Source organism: Castor canadensis, chromosome 11 (assembly GCF_047511655.1).
Source record: "Castor canadensis chromosome 11, mCasCan1.hap1v2, whole genome shotgun sequence".
NCBI lineage: Eukaryota > Metazoa > Chordata > Mammalia > Rodentia > Castoridae > Castor > Castor canadensis.
The window spans coordinates 120,490,311-120,510,554 of NC_133396.1; the positions used below are offsets into that span (position 1 = coordinate 120,490,311).

Below are 20,244 nucleotides of genomic sequence, written 5' to 3' on the forward strand. Positions count from 1 at the left end.
TTAAATGGATTTGGATCTCCATTTAAAAGATGGGGGCAGGTGGTTGAAGTCAATAGCAACTGATGGCAAACAGACAAGCCAAAAATTTAACAGGGAAATCTGAGAAACCAGACATCCAGGGTGTGCTTTGAGAAGCTCCCACATATTCCTGGGGAATCTTAAAAGTTAAAAGCACACACAGAAGAGTCCACAAAGCCCCAGCTATCTATTCATCCCTTGTAAATGGAAGGCCTTGCACAAGCAGAAAAAAAAGTCAATAAAGATTTGTAAACTGTCAGATATTAGATCACAGTCCCTGATCCACATACAGATACCTCACGGGTTCAAACTGTTGAAGCACAACCACTGGTTGGCCAAAAAAAAATAAAAGTGAAAAAGAAGCAATGATCACTATCCTTGGGGAATGAGAAGGTAATAGAATATGTCTTTGGGTTTTGTTTTGTTTTGTTTTGTTTTGGGGAGTGGGTTTTGATGGTACTGGGGTTAAGAAGAAAGGGCTTCACACTACAAACTTGAGCCCACTCCTCCAGCTGGAGGGAGGATCTGGAGTTGCTATAATGTATTATCTAAAATGTCAATTAATGAACAAAAAAAAGTAGGAGACATGGAAAGAAACAAGCAAATGCGGCCCATACTGAGAAATAAACAAACAAAAAATGGTCAAATGTCTCTAAAGCTGGTAGAATGTCTCAAGTGGTAAAGTGCCTGCCTAGTAAATACAGAGCCTAAGTACAAACCCCAGTTCTGCAAAAATGAACAGGAAACAAAACAAAAAAATGGAGGCTCAAACACCTACAAAAAAACAAGTAGGCTAACATATACATAATTCAGTCAAAGAAATAGAGAAGAGTGAAAGATGCTGGCAGGAAAACAATCGATGAAAACTTAGTGACAACTCCCCAAACTGAATGAACACTGATCTGCACATTTAAGAAGGTATTAATGAATACCAAGGATATAAAAAAATGTCAAGAAGGATAAACTCAAACAGATGCACACCTAGACATATAAATAGCTAAACCATTAAAAGCCAAATCAAAGAGAAAATCACAACAGCAACAAAAGAACATTCATTACTCATGCCAGGTGCCAGTGCCTCACGCCTGTAATCCTAGATACTTAGGAGACAGAGATCAGGAGGATCACGGTTCAAAGCCAACCCAGGCAAATAGCTCTTGAGGCTCTATCTCAAAAAAAATCCATCACAAAAAAAAAAGGGGGGGGGGGTCATGGAGTGGCTCAAGTTGTAGATCCTAAGTTCAAACCCTAGTACCACAAAAAAAATTATTCATCACGTACTGGGGAACCTCAATACAATTAACAACTGACATACCTGAAAATGGAAGCCAGAGAGCAATGGGATAGAAAATTAAAAATATTAAAGGCAGGGAGACCATCAACCAATAATCTAATATCCAACAAAACTATCAACAGTGAAAGCACAAAAGACATTCTGAGATAAAGATGGAAGAGAATCTGTTGCTAACAAACCCACCATACAAGAGATACCTAAATTAAATTTATTTTTTTAAAAAACTGTAAAGACACCAGAGAATAACCCAAATCCAAGCAAACAAACAAGAAAAAAAAATGAAAGGAAATTGCAGTCCAGGCCAATCCCAGCAAAAAAGCAAGACCCTATCTCAAAAAATAACCAGAACAAAAGGGCTGGGGAAGTAGCTCACAACATACAGCACCTGCCCAACAAGCACAAAGCCCTGAGTTCAATCTCCAATATCTCTTTAAAAAGAGAAAAATATACTAGGTAAAAAAATAATTATAAACAGGCAGAATAACTATACTAATATCTACCAAAATATCGTTTTTGGAAAAAAAATGTTATCAGAAACAAAAACTGACATTTTTAGACTGTGAAAAAGCTTAATCAAGTAAATATGACAGGCCTGGCAGAGTGGCTCAAGTGGTAGAGCACCTGCCTAGCAAGTGAGTTCAAAACCTAGTAATGACAAAAAACGTGATCAAGATTCTTCTTGATTGCTTTGTTTCCAACAAGAAGTCTGGTGGCATTCTTATCTTTGTTTTGTAATGATTTCCACACACAGACACACACTTCTTTTAAGCCTTTCTCTCTATTGCTGGCTTTGAGCAATGTTATTGTAATGTACTGTGGTGCAGTTTTCATGTTTCTTGTGCTTGGGATTTGTTAGGCTTCTTGTAAATGTGGACTGAATGATTTTATCACATTTGGAAAGCTTTTAAGCTGTCTTCAAATATTTTGTTTCCCTCTTCTTTCCCAGGGGTTCCAGTTACATAACACAGAAATTGTTCTATAGCTCAATGATGATGTCTTCACTTTCTTCATTCTTTTACCTCTCCATGCTTCATTTTGGATAGTTTCTTCTGCTATATACTCAAGTTCATTAATCTTTTCTTCTGCAATATGTTATCTGACACTAATCCCACCCCTTGTATTTTTCATTTCTGATATTATAGCTTTTATCAATTTGGCTTTTTAAAAGACTCTAATTAATTAATCAGTATAATACACACACATCTCTACCTAACTTTTGTTGTATAATCAACACTATAATAACTCTTATAGTCCCTGTCTGATAATTCTAATATCTACATCCCACTTCTGGATGGATTTTGATTCACTTTTTCCCTTACTTAAGGTCACAATTTTTCCTGTTTGTATGTACAGCAATCTTTTATAGGATCCTAGTGACTGAATTTCACCTAGCTAGGCTGTAGATGTTTTCCTAACTCCTTATCAATATTCTTGAGCTTTATTCTAGGATGTAGTTATGTTTCTTGGGAATAGTTTCTCTTCCAGGTCTTCTTTTTATGAATGGCTAGAGTGGCACAGAACTAATCACTGTCCACACTAGTACTATTTCTCATGAGTATTCTAGCCAGTATCTCATGGCTGCAGCTTTGCAGGCTTCCTTTTGGCAACAGACACTCACTCCTCCCAGCCCTGCGTAACCGTCCAGAATCATTTCACTTGTTGCTTTGTGGTGGATCCTTCACTGGCCTTAAGAGAGTTTCCCACACATGCACGCACTGATCAGTATGTTGATGAATTTCCCATCTGCTCTCTAGACGGGACACTAGACGTCAGGCAATGATCCTGCCATCTCTACCCTGCAAGACCTAACTGCAACTCATGTCGCAGTCTCTCGACTCCATCCCTTTAACTCAAAGGCTCTACCAAGAACCACATGGTTTACCTTCCCCTCACCAAAAGCTGGAGAAATTCAAGTCTGTATGCTGAAGCAATCATGAGCCTAGTTGTTTCCTATATTCAGAAACCATTGTCTTTCACTTCCTGATGTCTAGTGTCTTGAAACCATAGTTAAAAATATTTTTCCTTAGATTTCGTATTCCTTCTTATATGTATCAAAACTTATATTGAACAATGAGTTTTGGGTTGCAAAAGATGATTTATTTTTTGGACCTGTCTGTAAGTATTTGTTCACATATTTAAATATATTTTTGTCTTATATTTTTAGTTGCTTCAGGCAGGAAAGTGAATATGGTCCCTATTACCCATGTTGGCCATCGGTGGACACCTTATTTTTTAAATGTGGCTACTAGGAAATTTAAGATTACATGTATATCTTACATTATATTTCTGTTGTACGGTGTTATTGTAGATAGTTACTGATGTCATATAATACTGAAATGGCATTAAGGAGAATAGGGTAGAAGCCTAAGAAGGCTAAAGACAAAATCTCAATGAATTCAGCACTTAAAGATCAAGTGGGGAAGGACTGGCAAAGTAGATGTAGAAAAGTCAACTTAAGAATTAGAAAAATCAAAAAATTATTATCAGAATAACAGAAGAGATTTAGGAAAGTAGGGGATATATGAAGCCATCACTGCAGACTGTGGGACATATGAGTTAACAAAATAATGTTAAGAGTTGAGGTCTCAGTTAGAATTAGAATACTGCACTCATGATGGTTATCAATCTGCCTAGAATGTATGATTTCTCCCGCACATCTGCTCAGGTATCTGCCAGAACATGGAACTAAATTGACCTGGCTTGCTAGATTACACTAGTAAAAATTTTATATTCTGTTTCCTCTATCACTAGATATTGGCCTCTTCTCATTATTTATTCTTTCTAATCTTACTTCCTGTAACCTAGGTAAGAATGGGCCTTTTATCAACAGTGTAGGTCAAGGCATTGTTTTCTCTCCACTTAAACCAATCCAATCAGCCACAATAAAAAATCCAATTTAGGGTCCTTTGTTTCTAATGTCTGCTTTTACTTCCTCTGAGTAACCAAAGTCTGTGTTCCTCACTGCCCTATAGAGTACCCTTCTTTTGTAGGAGAAAGGATTGTCACTGGTCTAGATTCATTCAAGATAACTTTTATAGCAAGATTTTACACATTTGTAGTCCTTCCCCCCACAAGCCAATAAAATAGGTGTGCTTTAATTAATCAGAGAATAATTTAAACACACCCCATACATTTTAAAAATCAATTTAAGAGGCCGCAGATGTGGCTCAGTGGTAGAGCACTTGCCTAGCATACACAAGGCTTTAGGTTTGATCCCTAGCACCACAATAAATAATAAATAATTTAATGATCTGGGCCTAAGGCTACTCAATAATTAAGAAACCACTGGTGGGACTGGGTGTATAAATCAGTGGTAAAGTATTTGCCTAGTGTATGCAAGGTCCTAGGTTCAATCCTCAACACCATCAAAGAAAGGGGAAGGGAGGAAAGGGGGAAGGAAAGGGAAAGGAAAAGGAAAGGAGTAGTAATGCTATAGATTACTATATCATGAAACTCTCAGATTATTTTTGAATATATCAAACATTCTATTTCAAAATTCTACAAAAGATGATCACAGGGCAGGGTGCGGGATGTGGTGGTACACACATGTAGTCCTAGTACAGAGGGTGAGGTAGGAAGATGGAGAGTACTGGGCAAGCCTGAGCTACAGAGTAAGACCCTGTTCCAAAAAGATAAACAAGACCAAACCGTTGGCCATAAAGCCTCAGCAAGGGCTGGTAGAATGGCTCAAGTGGTAGAGCACCTGCCTAGTAAGTGAGGCACTGAGTACAAACTTCAGTACTGCCCCCAAGAAAAGCCTCATTTCAAAACACTGGAATGATTCAGACTTAGTTCTTTGAGTATATGCAATTAAAACAGAAATCAGGAAAAGGAAAAGGAGAGGGAGAGGAAGAGGGACAAGGAGAGAGGGAGGAGAGGGAGAGGAAAGGAGAGAGAAAGGGGTACAGAGGAAAGAGGAAAGGGGGAAGGGGGGAGGGGGGAAAGAGGGAGGGAGGGAAAAGATAATCAGAAAAACTCCAACTGCCAGAAAATTAAACAATATCCTCATATGCTCATGCTATACTTCTGAGTAATTCACAGGTATAGAAGGCAGAATAATGAATGGATGACTAAAGATGTCCATGTTCTAGAACCTGTGAATATGCTCTTTTACTGAGCTAAAGGAACTTTACAAATGTGAAAGGGGATGGCCCTGGGTCCTATCCCCAACACTACCAAAAAAAAAAAATGCATAGGGATATTAAAACCAATGTTACATTTTATAAATTTGACCACTTGTATGAAATAGATAAATTACCTGAAAAATACAACCTATCAACATGGCAAAAGGAGAAATATATATCTTCTTTAATATATATAATTTTTTGGTGGTACTGGGGTTTGAACTCAGAGCTTCACTCTTGCTAGGCAGATGCTCTACCATTTGAGCCACTCCACCAATCCTAGATATATAATTTTAACAACTGGGTACCTATGGAAGAAACTAAATCCACTAGTAAAACCATTCCCATATGTTAAGTATGATCACTGCACTGTGAATACATAGAATGACCCTCTTTTCTGATTATGTAAACCATGGGGTGAAGGCCACAATAATGTTCACGATTTATTTTTAAGTCTACCAAATATACATATATATGAAAAATACAAGAATAAATATTAGCAATAAAATCCACTGATACATAAAAAGTATAATACATCACAACTGAATAAAGCTGTTAAACATTCTTAAAAAAAAAAAAAAAAAACAATCCATGTGGACTCCTAGGCCTGGAGGACAATGTTGGCTACCCAATTTCCAATCTCCCTACATATAACATCTCAAAAAACAAACCATCAGACAGCAAAGAAATTCACATATGACCCACATTTTCAGCATAACTAGGAAGCAAAGAATACCATGATATTCAGATCATCTGTAAACAGGGAAATAAATCAAATTACAACAGAGCTCCTAGAGCACCCCACCACAGGTCTGTGGAGGCGGAGACAGAGGAGGCAAGGCTCAAGTTATTCCCTGGGGTATGGGGAGGACAGAAGGGAGCAGAAGACCCAAAGCAAAGCAGAGGGGGAATAATCCTCCAGAAAGATAGTTCTACTACACATAGGCTGGGTCTTAGTACTTCAAAGCCCAGGCTACAAAGAGGAGGCTAGAAACTGACTGGAAACAAAGTGAGAGGCTCACTAAAGCTTTCCTGCTGGAGAAGAATCAGACATACAGAAAAGAAGTAACCTCTGTGGAAGATGTGGCAGTGAAAAGGTAAGGAGAAAGAAGGAAATGTGAGAAAGGTAAGGACTCTACAGAAATAAAAGAGAAGCCAGAGGTAATGTGGCATGCCTGAAATCCCAGTACATGGGAGGTGGAGGCAGGAGAAATATTAGTTGGAGGCCAACCTGAGCTTTATGGTGAAACCATGTCTCCAAAATAAAGAAAGAAAAAATAAAAGAAACAAGGTGGGAAAGACAAAAAAGCAAGCAAACCTCATCCAATGCTGTTAAAAGATCTGCATAGCAGCTACATTTGGAGAAGAGGGAACTGGGAGGGGAGATGACAAAGCTTCGAGGTGCTAGAGAATTCCTAGCCTCTTGATCCAGAAGCAAGTTCTGTGGAAGTTTTCCATGTGTGAAAATACATTAAGCCATATACTAACATACTTTCCTGTATACATAATTACACTTCAATCAAAAGTTTAAAAAAGAGCTACGATGCCTGTTCTCTAGAGAATTATAGTCTAAGAAACACATAAGAAAAACATATAAATAACCAAAACAACCTTTTTTTTTTTGAAGGCTACAGGAGAAAGAATAATAAATGGCACTAACAACAAGCCAGTAAGGATAAGTACAGGATGACATGTTCGTTCGTTTTGCTTATTCCTCTCTCTGACCCACACCTCCCATATTCTGCAGCTCTGATGTTCAATTCATGTGGTCCATCACATGTAGCTCAGTCCAGGAATGACCAAGGGCCTAACCAGGTTAGGAAGACAGAAGTGAGAGCACCAGGCCGATCTTCCATGAAATGTTTATTGTAGTTTGGGAGAAGATACCCATTCCCTCCAATCTCCTGAGGATCAAATCAGAGAAAAGGGGTGTAGCAAGTACAGGATGTGTATAGAGACAGGTAAACAGAAAGACAGAGACCAGAAGACATTTCTTGAACACCTAAATAAAGCTACAGGTAACCAATGAACCATTCATTTATGTGGGCTAAAATTCTTTTCTATGTGAGTTGCTTAGGATTTTATTAGCCATAACTGAAAGAGCCCAGTCTAACACAAAACCTGAAAGAAGGGTTGACTTGAGTACATGGTTGTTTTGTTTTTGTTTGCTTGTTTCTTGGTTTATTTTGTGGTACTAAGGATCGAACCCAGGGCCTCGCACATGCTAGGTAAACACTGAACCACTGAGCTACATCCCCAATCCCCCATTATAGGGTAATTATAAGGGCAATTATTTTCATTTGTGAACACTGCGAGCTAAGAATCTAAAGCGTTCTCTCTGAACCTATGAAATAGCGCTTTCTGAGTTAACTGCATTAGTAATTGCTTTCTCCTGTTGGCAGAGACTTCCTAGATTAATCAGAGAAAAGAGGAACCAGAATGCTGACAAGGAGGACAAGACAGAATAGTGACATATTCAAACTGCTTAAATTTCTAATTTTTAAAAATCTCAACTTTACTGCTTCAAAATTCTTTTAGCCAGTTTCAAAAGTTAAGATCTGAAAAATCCTCAACTAAGGTAATTTATTAAATGTGTAGGGGATACATTTGATTTTAAAACAGAAAAGGCTGTAGAAAATTTTCATAACGAAACATTCTCAAAGTTTATAGTGCTCTTTTGAAAAGACCTCCACTTCCAGAATGAGATGTACAGAAAGCTCTAACTTCCATGAGCAGCCCTTATTTTGCAACTACATTATAATAGCAAGCAAAATATAAACAAAATACTATAAGGCACAATGGGATTCAATTTTATGACATAAATCTCTATGGAAGCAGTATTTACCCTAGGAATGCAAAAGTGGTTCAACATAAGAAAACCAATACAATACATTAATAGAGCAAAGGAAAAACAAAGATCATTTTGAGTTGAGGCAGAAAAAGCATTTGACAAAATCTAATGCATGATGAAAACAACCAAACCTAGGAATAGAAGGGAACCACCTGAATCTAATAAAGGACAATTATTTAAAAAACAAAAAAATAGCTTCACCCAGCATAACGGTACACTCCTATAATTCCAGCTGCTCAGGAGGCAGGGATAGGAGAGTTGTAATTCAAGGCCAACCTGGGCAAGAATTAATGAGACCCTATCACAAAACTAGCCAGGCATAGTAGCTCACACCTTGGGAGCAAAGGCAGAAGAAGGGTCACGGTCCAAGGTCAGCCCAGAGAAACCATGAGATCCGATCTGAAAAACAAACTTTGAAAAAGCAAAAGAATTAAGGTATAGCTCAAATGGTAGCCCCGAGCTCAATGCCCAGTCACCACCAAAAAGAAAAGGAAAAGTTAGTTAACATCACATTCAATGTAAAAGATTAAAAGTTTTCTGCCTAAGGTCAGGAATAAGACAGGATGCCTACTTTCTGAATGCATTTCACTAGAATTTCTAGCCAAAGCATTAGGCAAAAAGAAAGAGGATCGAAATATGCTTCATATATGCATACGAAGACAGCATAATGAAACCCATCAAACAAAAAATTTTTTGAAAAGGAAAGGTATTCAAACTGAAAAGGAGGCAGTAAAAGTGTTTCTATTCACAGATAAAATGAGAAAGAACCCACAATAAAACAACAAAACCTAATAAAACAAATTGAACAATTTGTTGGGTAGAAGATCAAGACACAAAAAACCATTGAATCTATATACAGCAGTAATGAGCAATCTGAAAAGAAAAAAAATTCCATTTATACTACCATTCAAATGAGTGAGGTAATAAATTTAGGAATAAATTTAACCCAGGAACTAAAAGATTCATACAGTGAAAACATAAACCATTGCTGAAAGAAATTAATGACCTAAATAAATGGAAAGACATCCTGTATTCATAGACTGAAAGAATTAAAATTGTCAGGATTGTAATACTCTCAAAATTTGTTTACAAATTTAAAGCAATTCCTACCAAAATTCCAAGTACCCATTTTACAGAAATGGAAGAACTAATTCCTAAATTTATATGAAACTGCAAGGGACCCTAAACAGTCAAAATAAGAAAAGTTTTTTCTTCAGAAAGGTCACAGTTTTCAGAACATGTCGGAATATCCCTAAGACTCTAGCACATACGTACCCAGGGATGGGGTAAACTATGAAAAATGACTTGGTACAGCAGATCAGGCCACTTACCAGAACAAAACAGCAGAACATGGTTTGTATCTCTAAGCAAGTATTAACACTAAAAATAGTCTCTCTGGTCAAAAACATCAACTGAAAACATTCAAAGAAAAATTACATGTTACCAATATCCAGGGAAATCTTTTCATTATAAATTTCATTCACAATATATGCAGGAGATTTCAATTGAAACAAAAGAAGAAAAGAAAAGGCAGGGAGCAGAGGAGAAAGAGCAGGAGGGCAGAAAAGAGGGAGGGGAGGATTTAAAAACTGGCATGGGCAACAAGTTAAAAGCAAAGCAACAGGTGTGGTACCAAGTACCTCACCAATATATACTCCATAATCCTGGGTCATATTAACATTCTACAGAGTCGACAGAAATATCTCATTTTGAAGGGGCATCACTCAAAATTGTATTTTCACAAGGAAAAAACATTGTATATTCCCTATTGAGTAACAAATGCTTATTGAATGATCAACTAGGAAGATAAATGGTGGAATAAACAAATGAGAGATGGGAAAAGAATGAATATTCAAAATAAAGTTTTTAATACTTTACACTGAAGATTTGCTGCTTCTCCATTTTGAAAAGCTAACCTAATAAGGAGGGAAGTGTGTGAAAAGTAGCATGGCACAGTGGAAAGAAGACAAGATTTAGATTTGGAAAGACCTAGGTTAAAATCCTAGCTCAAATATTACTGGCTGAGTCCTTGAGCAAATGGCAATTTGTGCATATCTTAATTTCCTCCACCTGTAAAATGGGAATTACAGTGTCTACCTTACAAACATAGCAAACCATCGATTCTGGCACCTGGAATAAACTATACAAAACCAGCCCTCAAATCAATTGGGTAACTCATAATGTAGACCACAGATGGGTGTTACTAACAATGCTCACCATCTGGTAGCTTCCTGTTTTAAATAATTACTCTTGCTAAGTAGGTGCCAAGCTTTTAGAATCATTATATTAAATGTTTGCACCCTCTAAAATTCGGTATCCTTAGACAAAGCCCAATGTGACCAGCCAGTTCAGCTTTGGGGGTTGTTCTGAAGAAATACACTGTGTATAGGAACAGGCATGTAATAGATAACAAGTTGCTGTTATTTAAACATTTCATTAATACCTTTACGTAATGCATTTGCCACTCTACATTATCACAACTATTCCAATAAGCCCACCCTGAGAATACAGATTAATCCTATCAGCCACTAACAGTAATAATAAACAAGATGGATATGAAAAGTTGGTAAGTACTATAACATTCTCTTCAAAGAGTAAAGCTGATACGTTTGGCCTTGACTTTTGAATAAAGGCCCAGAATTTAGAAGAGTAGATGGCACATTCTTCATTTCAAAAACCATTTCTGGACTAAGAGAGTAAGTGAGAATTGGGTTCAAAAAGAAAATTCAAAGTTATTCCTAGCCAGTCACACTTCTTCTCTGCTGGTATGCTTTGCATCTAGGCTCAGCTGTGCAAACCCAAGTTAAGCAAGAAAGGCTCCAAGCCACCTTTAGCAGATCAACTAGCATCCCAGATAAGCAACTTCAGTTTAGCAGTGAAATAACAAAATTTTTCAGCCCGTAAGAATCTCTGTATTTTCTTTCTCTCTTTCTCTTTCTCGATCTCTCTCTCTCTCTCTCCCTCCCTCCCTCCTCACCTCCCCCATAGACTCTCACTGTGTAGTCCAGGCTGGCCTTGAATTTGCAATCCTCCTACTTCAGCCTCCGGAATGCTGGGATTACAGGTGTGAATCACCATGCCCTGCTTAAAACAGAGGTTCTTTTATATATTAGTCAAAAAATCAGAATTCTGAAGATTGCAGCTGAGTGAAAAAAAATTAAAAGGAAAAAAAAAACCCAGAATTCTATGAGGTGGTTCCCATAGTTTGTCTGAATAAAATGGATTACATTAAGAACAAACAATAAAAAGTTTAAAGATGTGAGTCAATTATTAAATCTCTGGATTTGATGGCACATTAAGAACAAAACCCAATCCAGAGATGGAAGGGATACTGTGATTTCGGGAGGAAAGACATACATCACAGAAGTATCTTTAAACGTTAACATTCTCTAAGACAGAAGTTTGACAGATTTAGTGTCAAGTTGTAGTGGAGAAAAAATTCACCACAATAATTAGCAAAGTAACTAACTAAAGGAAATATTACTTTGTTATTTGCTGAAAATACATCTATAATTCTTATTTTGAAGCAGCAATTTTTGTTTTTTTGGTGCCATCAAGTGGTAGCATTATGAAGTGTCCTAAGAATAAATGCAAATAACTTTTAGGCAGAAAGATGTGTCAATTAAACACTAGTGATGTTTTAGCACATAATTATCTGCAGGAAAGATGGGGAAAACATCAGAGCAGATTATGTGCAATTCATTCCCATTTGAAACTCCCACCTCAAGATGACAGCTGAGGCAAAGAACAAAAATGCATAGACCTTTTTAGAATAGGATGCTCCAATAGCAAACAAACAAACAAATAACCCAACAGACTATGAAACCATTTGAAAAACAAAATTGAGACCAAAATGACCTATCAATCAAGCTATGAGAACAAATGACTTCAGAATTAGTCTCCAATAGAAACATTAAAAGTGATAACTAAAATTATATAATGATGATTTTTATGGAAAATGAACATGAGAATCAATTATTTGAAACTATGTTAAACAGATTCCAAATAATTATATCAACAACTTCAGTAAGATAATAATTACTAACCAAAACATAAATAACAAGATTCCATCTCCTTTTATTGCTACACACACAAAGCAGTAATAGATTTTTGGTCCCCAGGCCCACCAAAATACACAACTATTGTGAAATCTGCAATCCAGTAAAAGATGGAAAGCGAGTGTATTTATCAGCTATGCTCCCTCCTGCAACTCCATTAGCATGGTAGCAAAGGAATTTATTTAAGGTGAAACCCCATTAAGATTGAACCTGAAAGAGAAGATAATAGCAACGACACTTTAGAATCCAGAAAGTAGGTAGGAAAGAGGTGACTGTCTTGGGAAAGCTGCCTGACCTACATGGCACAGCAAGTCTCCAAAAGTCCCAGGACTGGTGGCCCTACATAGCTGTGAAAGTAGGAGGGAAGGCTACAAACCAAAGAACTGCTAAAGATCCACAAGCAGGCATACACCCTCATATCACAATTTAAGACTGAACATTTATGCTCTGGGAGGAGTCAAACAGAAGGTTCTGGACTTCAGGACACCAAGAAAATAAGAGGGAGCACTATGGTAAAAAGTGTTAGCAATACAAGACACTGTGGTGACCTGAATGGCACTGACAAGTCAAAGAACAGCAATGAAAATGATGATCTTCTAAGAACGAAATGTTATCATTCACAGGTAAATGGATGGAATTGGAGAACATCATTCTGAGTGAGGTTAGCCTGGCCCAAAAAACCAAAAATCATGTTCTCCCTCATATGTGGACATTAGATCAAGGGCAAACACAACAAGGGGATTGGACTTTGATGACATGATAAAGCGAGAGCACACAAGGGAGGTATGAGGATAGGTAAGACACCTAAAAAACTAGATAGCATTTGTTGCCCTCAATGCAGAGAAACTAAAGCAACTGAGGCCAATAGGAGAAGGGGACTAGGAACTAGAGAAAAGGTTAGTTCAAGAAGAATTAACCTAGAAGATAACACACATGCACGGGAAATCAATGTGAGTCAACTCCTTGTATAGCTATCCTTATCTCAACTAGCAAAAACCCTTGTTCCTTCCTATTATTGCTTATACTCTCTCTTCAACAAAATTAGAGATAAGGGCAAAATAGTTTCTGCCAGGTAGCGAGGGGTAAGGGAGAGAGCGGGAGGAAGCAGGGAGAAATGACCCAAACATTGTATGCACATATGAACAAAATAAAAATTTTTTAAAAAATGAAGAAAATGATGACCTTCTAGAAAGAAAACCACTGTAGGAGTCCCATCGAACTTTGATTATTGTATCCAAAAAGTTGTGTAACTGAGAATATTTCATTCTGCTTCTACAGGAAAAAGCAAAGGACAAAAGCAAATGCCAATACTTTAAAAGAAAAAAAATGGTGGGAGTTCTACTTAAAGACATTGAGTTAAGCTCAACTCTATGTGCACCATATTACCTACATTAACTAGATGAGAATTATTACAATAATTACAACGAGCGGCAGGCAAACCCAAGAACCTTTCACACTCATAGTTTAAAAGTTCATTTAAACACCCATTTTTGTCTCCTCAGGCCATTGAGAATAAATGCACTGGAGAATCTCTGTGAATACTCTTGGGAAACTCTCTTGGTGTACACTATAATCAAGTCAGGAAAAACAAAAACTTGGAGGCTTGATTTTTTAAAAGAATCCCATCTTTGTCGATAAACTGACCAAACTATTGAGTTAAGTTCCTGTGCTAGTATCATTTAAGGAGCAGTAATTTCTCATTTTTAAACCTGTTTCTGTACAAGATTATACAAATGACATGTGTACACACTTTTTCCAGATCTAAGAAACAACCTAAGAGCATGCCAAAACATGTTTATAAAGATGAAACTGTACCTTGAACACCTTCTAGGAGCAGATCAACTCCCTTCCTATAAAAATCAGAAGCAGCTTCATAGTCGTCTTCCTCTTCCTTTTTTAAAGCTAGCTTTATTAATTCTCCTGCTTTCTCCAAATAATCTCTCTTGCCAAACCTAGGTTTTAAACTGCCAGGAAAGAGGCTGCGACTTTCCCGTTCTTCTTCTGCTTTGTTTGGTTCACTGTCAGAAGCAACAGCCCGTAGTGCTGAAGTATCCGAAGAAAGATTGAGACCAAAAGTTCTAACGGGAGAACTTTCATTGGAAGCCATTCCATCATCTAACTCAGCTGGTGAATCCACATCAACAGTAAGAGACAACAGATCACTGTCGCTGGAGAAGCCTAGGAATATGATCACAATAGTAAACAGATATTGAGTATCAGCCAAAAGAACACAAATAACATAATGATTCATTTTTCACATTGACCAATTAAATTAGGAAGGCTGGAACTTACTGATGGAAATCAGTGTGTAGGATTCAGCTTATTTCATTCACTTTTGAACTCTCTTTATAACTCTGGAAAATAATCTTCTTGTTTTAATCATTAAACCAAAAGTGAAGACAAATCTTTATCTATCCTTGCTGTCAAAAAGATCCTTTACCCAAGATCTTGCAAACTGTTTACAGAAAACTGTTGCTTGGACACACAGTTACAGTAAACAATAGCATTATGATAAGGGAAAAGAGAAAGCACCCTGGAGTGAGATCAAAAAAAGTACTTGAATCCCACCTCTTAAAACATACTGTGTGACCAACAGGAAGTTCCTTAATCATTTACTTATTATGCAGAGCTTTAAATGAGGAATAGTTATGCATGCATGAGATGCTCATAAAATTTAACTATTATGACAACTGTGTAATAATTACATAATGATTAAACAATGCATCCTTAGAAGTGTGCCTTCAGGGAGTCATTCATATCTGGAAAATGTATTTGAATTTGTAGAAATTTTTGTTTCAGCCTCTTCCACAGGTTTTTGGAGAAAACTTTGGACTATATTTACATATAAATAATATGAATAATAGATACTACTAAACTATTTAGCAATAAAAATCACTTCTCCCATTTCATATAACTGATTTCACAGTAAGCAAGCATAATCTACAACAGATAGACAACTTCTGAACTCAGGACCTTCCTCTGCATTCTTAAAATGATTGAGGACTCTAAAAAGCTTTTGTTCATGTGGACTACATCTGGAAATATTTACCAATACTGTATTGGTATTAAGAAAGTAACACAGTATGCACATATGAATAAATGAATAAATAAACCAAAAAAAAAGAAAGTAACAGAATTTTTTAACAAAACATTAAGGACTATTATATAATAAATTTCATTAAAAGAACTATATTTGACAAAACAAAGATTTTATTTATTGAGAGAAAAGGCACTGTTTGATTGTTTTGCTAATTTTGTTACCAAAGATGACTAGATCCTCATATCTGATTCTACCTATCATCTGTTGTTATATGCTGTTTTGGGTGAAAGATAGGAAGAAAATGTCATGTAGATATATAATTGAAGAAGGGACAAGTGTTTTTACAGTCTTTTCAGATAATTCTGGATACTGTTCTTTGATACTACACCAAAACTCCACAAGTGATAGTTTCTTAAAACTAGTTGCAACGTGGAATATAAAATCCTATCTACTTCTGTCAAATGTCAACACCATGAAAAGGCAAAGAATGTCCTAATACTTTTATATTATCATCAAAATAGGTTTTGCCTTGTGGACCTCTGAAAAGGTTTCAAGAATACCCAGAAGTGTGAAAAACACTTTGAGAGTCACTGATCTATAGCATTAGGTAAGATTCACAACCAGGTCATATAAAAATCGTTTGGGAACAACCATCAGATCTGTATTACCACTAATGGGGCGGGCATTGCTGGGGATCACCCATGCAAGCCAAGTGCTCTACTACTAAACCATACCCCAGCCTAGCCTTACCACTGATTGTTAACTGCCAAGCTTCTCAGAAAAAAATGGTTTGTTCAGGATTAAGTACTAAGCCCAAATGAAGGCATATTAAAATGTACTATTCTAAGATAAGAACCAGTGAGCTTTTTTTTTCTGTTAAAGACCAGAAAGTAAAAATATTTAGGTTTTCCTGGTCATAAGATCTCTGTCACAACTACTCAACTTCACTGCTGAAGCACAGAATCAGCCATACACAATATACAATTATAATTATATAATATGTATTCTGATAAAACTTTATTTAAAGACACAGAAACTGTAATTCCATACAATTTTCATATCAAAAAATAGTATTCCTTGTGGGTTTTCCAACCATTCAAAAATGTTAAAACTGGGGGTGGGGAGAGGTGGCCCAAACAATGTATACACATGTGAGTAAGTGTAAAAATGATAAAATGAAAACTTTTTAAAAATGTTAAAACTGTTCTTAGCTCACAGGCCACATAGATGGTGCAGATTAGGTCCATGAACCACAGTTTGCTAGCCTCTCTTATAGACTTCACTTGTTTACATCGTATCAAATAAAGAAAGTTAGATTAAAAACATGTTACTTGCAGCTAAACTCAATTTGACACTAATTTGACACTTGCCACTATACACAGATACTTAGAATGCCCACACAGTGCTAGTTCTGTTCCCCAAAAGCAATAGATTTCATTAAACCCACAATCTCAATTGGGATTCACTAGACTTAGCGAAAAATCATCTTAGTTCCCTGGCATTTCAGCCATACAGACAGTACTTCATAATCAAAATCTTTTACAGCAATCTACAAAATTATTTGTTCACTCTTCTGAGAAATACATAATCTTTATGAAATTTTTCATTTAGAAATACTTCAGGTATTTCAATAAAAACTTATTTCCTTAAATGGTAATCTACTCCACTGAAACAATTTTGTTGAAAAAAGAAGTCTGGTTTATACAGCTAAGTACAAAAGAAAGGAAATGCTATGTTACAGATCTTTCGTCTGTTCTCCGGTGTCTTGTCACTATAACCTTCACACCATCCATCACATTGTTCTCTTTCATGCTCTGCCTGATTTAACAATAATACCAAAGGGCAAGGGGATAAAGTTATGTGTACTCAGTTTCTTGGCTTTTGACCACAAAAATCTAGGAACACAGCCACACTTCCTGTTACCTTTGCAATCTTATTTTATTACCAAAGGGAATCAAAATTAAATGAAATTAATCGAAAAGTTAAGACCATCAAAATCTCCAGAGAGATAAATCAGATAGCAAAAATTAAGTAAATAAATACCCTCTAAAGTGTTTCCTTTTCAAATTCTACCTAATTTCTAAATGGAGGATCTGTAAAAGGAAACAAATAAATAAAAAGCAGATTAGGATGAATTATTTTTAACCAAATTAGAAGAAACAAAGGAGGAAAAAAGACTTCTAGCTTCATCTTTTTTTGAAAAACAATCTGGAAATGCATACCAAAAGCACAAAGACCAAATACCACTTACCTCTTTGACCCAGAAATTCAGCAGCTTATAACAAAAGACATATACACAAGAATATTTATCATAAAAATTAGCAATGATTTAGAGATAACATAAATCCCTAACATTATAGTATCTCCCTATGGTAAAAAGTATACAGTAATTAAAAACCATGTTATAGAAAAATGTTTAATGCTGTTATCCTTATTATGTAAAAACAATAAACTATAAAACAGTATGCACACTATAATTCTAATTGAAAGGCACAAAGAAAAAAGGCTAGAAAGATACACTAAGCACTAACAGTATTGTCTCTGTACAGTGAGATAACAGGTGACTCTGTAATACCAAATTTCACAACATTTCTTTGTGTGTGGTAAGCCCTTAAGCTTGGTATCAGACAAGTATACCAAAGGAGATACTACAAAGGCTAAAATCAGGAATTTGAGAATAAAATTATATAGGCATTATTTATGAAGTACAATCTGGTATGGATCATCCAACAGCCAATGCCAAGAAATTCCTAACTTTAAAAAGAAGGCACAAATGATGGTAAGGCAGGTTTGTTTAAGGCAGATGAACTCTTTATTTCTCATGTTAAACTGTTCCGTGCCAGGCCTGAAAAGTTTAGCTTCTCAACCACACACTGCAACTAATCATCCCCCAATATTTGCTGATATCTTTCTTTTTCACATTTAGCCAATTTCTAAGCAATAGGCTTGTAACAGGTTTTCAGTTTAGGTAAACAGGAAAAACACTGGATAAGGCAGGACAACCATTGATGCTTGATACAATATAGAGACTATCTGTCAAAAGTTAAACCATCCTCACAGAAGCCCTTCAGGCCATCACAAGAGTAAAAGGTGCATCCTTCACCAACACCATCAAGCCAAAATCCTAAGCCTTTCTGGAAGTGATACAAGGGGGAAGTCAAAGGTTGCAGGTAAGCATTCTGCCTCAGGTTCATATCACAGAGATTCTAGTCTCTGGGCTATTAGAGGGCCCCAGGTGACTTGTTAAAAAGCAGCTACAGACATGAGGGGTTTATTTAGCATCCCAGTTCCCCCACCTACCCTCACCTCTGTGCTTTGAACTGCTCAGAGTAGGTCAGTATAGCGAAATCTGTGTAGGACACCATCTCTGAAAGACAGGCCTAAGGGGGAAAGGTTGAGCTGCCACAGGGAAAAAAAAATCTTTATACAACAAGCTATCAGAAATCCACATTTGAAGACCATCTGTAAAAAGGAGACCAGTTTCCTTTAGAACAACAGGTGGGCTCTCATGGGTGACTATATATAAAATACATGGCCTCATTATTGTTGGCAGATAGTGCTCACTGAACTGAGGTTCAAATATTGCCATAGTCAACCAAAGAGTTTCTACTTGTCCTAGTAGCAATGTCTCATGCTTCATGCACAAAGCAAGATATCTAGCCAGCAGATCAAAGATTACTGAAGGTGGAAGACATACAGATCAGTTTCCACTAAAAAGCCCTTAAAAATATAATTTTAGTGCTAGTAGAGTGGCTCAAGTGGCAGGACGCCTATCTAGCAAGCATGCGGCCCTAAGTTCAAATCCCAGTACTGCCAAAAAGAAAAAAATATATGACTTCAAATGAATACCTACATCTAATGTTTAATGCTGGTTATTCCAGTACTTGATGCCCTACTCATCAATTAATAATGTCTACAATTACTAAAAAGAACCATTTCTTCGATATGTCTTACTTTTTTTTTTTTTTTGAGACACAGTCTCACTATGTAGTGCAGGTTTGCCTGGAACTCACATATAGCCCAAGCTAACCTTGAACTCACAATCTTTGTTTCCAACTCTGGAATGTTGGAGTGTGTGGTGGCCCACACCTGGCTCCCAATGAACTTTTATTCTGCCTCTCCCCATAACCTTGCCTGGGCGCCATCACTTCTAATATTCCTTTTATTCTAAAATCCTGATCCCTACAACTTATTCTGAATTTTTTTTGCAATACTGGCATTTGAACTCAGGGCTTTGCACTTGTTAGGCAGGCACTCCACTGCTTGAGTCACATTTCCAGCCCATTATTGAGCATTTTTTGTGTTTGCCTAGCTCTTAAACTCCTACTAACCCATATTATCTTCAACATACCTAGGGTTTTTGTTTTGTTTTGTTCATGGTACTGAGCTTTGAACTCGGGACTCCATGCTTGCTAAGCAGGTGCTCCAAGACTTGAGTCACACTCCCAGCCCATTCTGCTTTATTTTTGAGACAGGGTCTCGCTTTATGCCCTTGCTGGCCTTGACTATAATCCTCTTATTTACACTTCCAATGCAGCTGGATATACAGGAGTGTGCCATCATGCCCAGCTTTTATTGGTTGAGATCAGCTCTCATGAACTTTTTGGCTGGGGTAACCTCAAACCATGATCCTCCCAATCTCTGTTTCCCAAATAGCTAGTATTACAGGTGTGAGCCACTAAGCCCAGCCTCATACCTAGGGTTTTTTTTTTTATGAGTCAATATTATCATTTGTGTGATGTTTTATGTGTCACACACTGACACATTCTCATCTGTTCTTATCTTGAGAAAAATGACCTGTTCTTTTTTCCTATTTATTTTAAGCATCCCCCATTTAAAAAAAATTCAGTAAGAGGAAG

The 20,244-nt window shown here is 36.7% G+C and overlaps 1 protein-coding gene and 1 pseudogene across 16 annotated transcripts in view; both read right to left on the reverse strand.

The window, feature by feature from the left end:
• The window catches only part of Rps6kc1 (ribosomal protein S6 kinase C1), a 162,801-nt gene that overhangs the window by 86,478 nt on the left and 56,079 nt on the right, over positions 1–20,244 (reverse strand). For 8 of the 16 annotated variants that reach the window (XM_074048351.1, XM_074048349.1, XM_074048350.1 and 5 more), the window contains 2 exons: positions 17,637–17,660; positions 14,161–14,523 (listed from right to left, as the gene is read on the reverse strand). The exons of 3 other annotated variants lie outside the window; for them this stretch is intronic. In XM_074048351.1, coding sequence (XP_073904452.1) covers positions 14,161–14,523; positions 17,637–17,660 — 387 coding nt within the window. Of the gene's footprint in view, positions 1–14,160; positions 14,524–14,637; positions 17,397–17,428; positions 17,460–17,636; positions 17,661–20,244 lie in introns of those variants that run through there. 5 more of the 16 variants (XM_074048352.1, XM_020185996.2, XM_020185995.2 and 2 more) reach the window with 3 other exon arrangements.
• On the reverse strand, positions 3,344–3,456 carry LOC141414524 (small nucleolar RNA SNORA40; annotated as a pseudogene).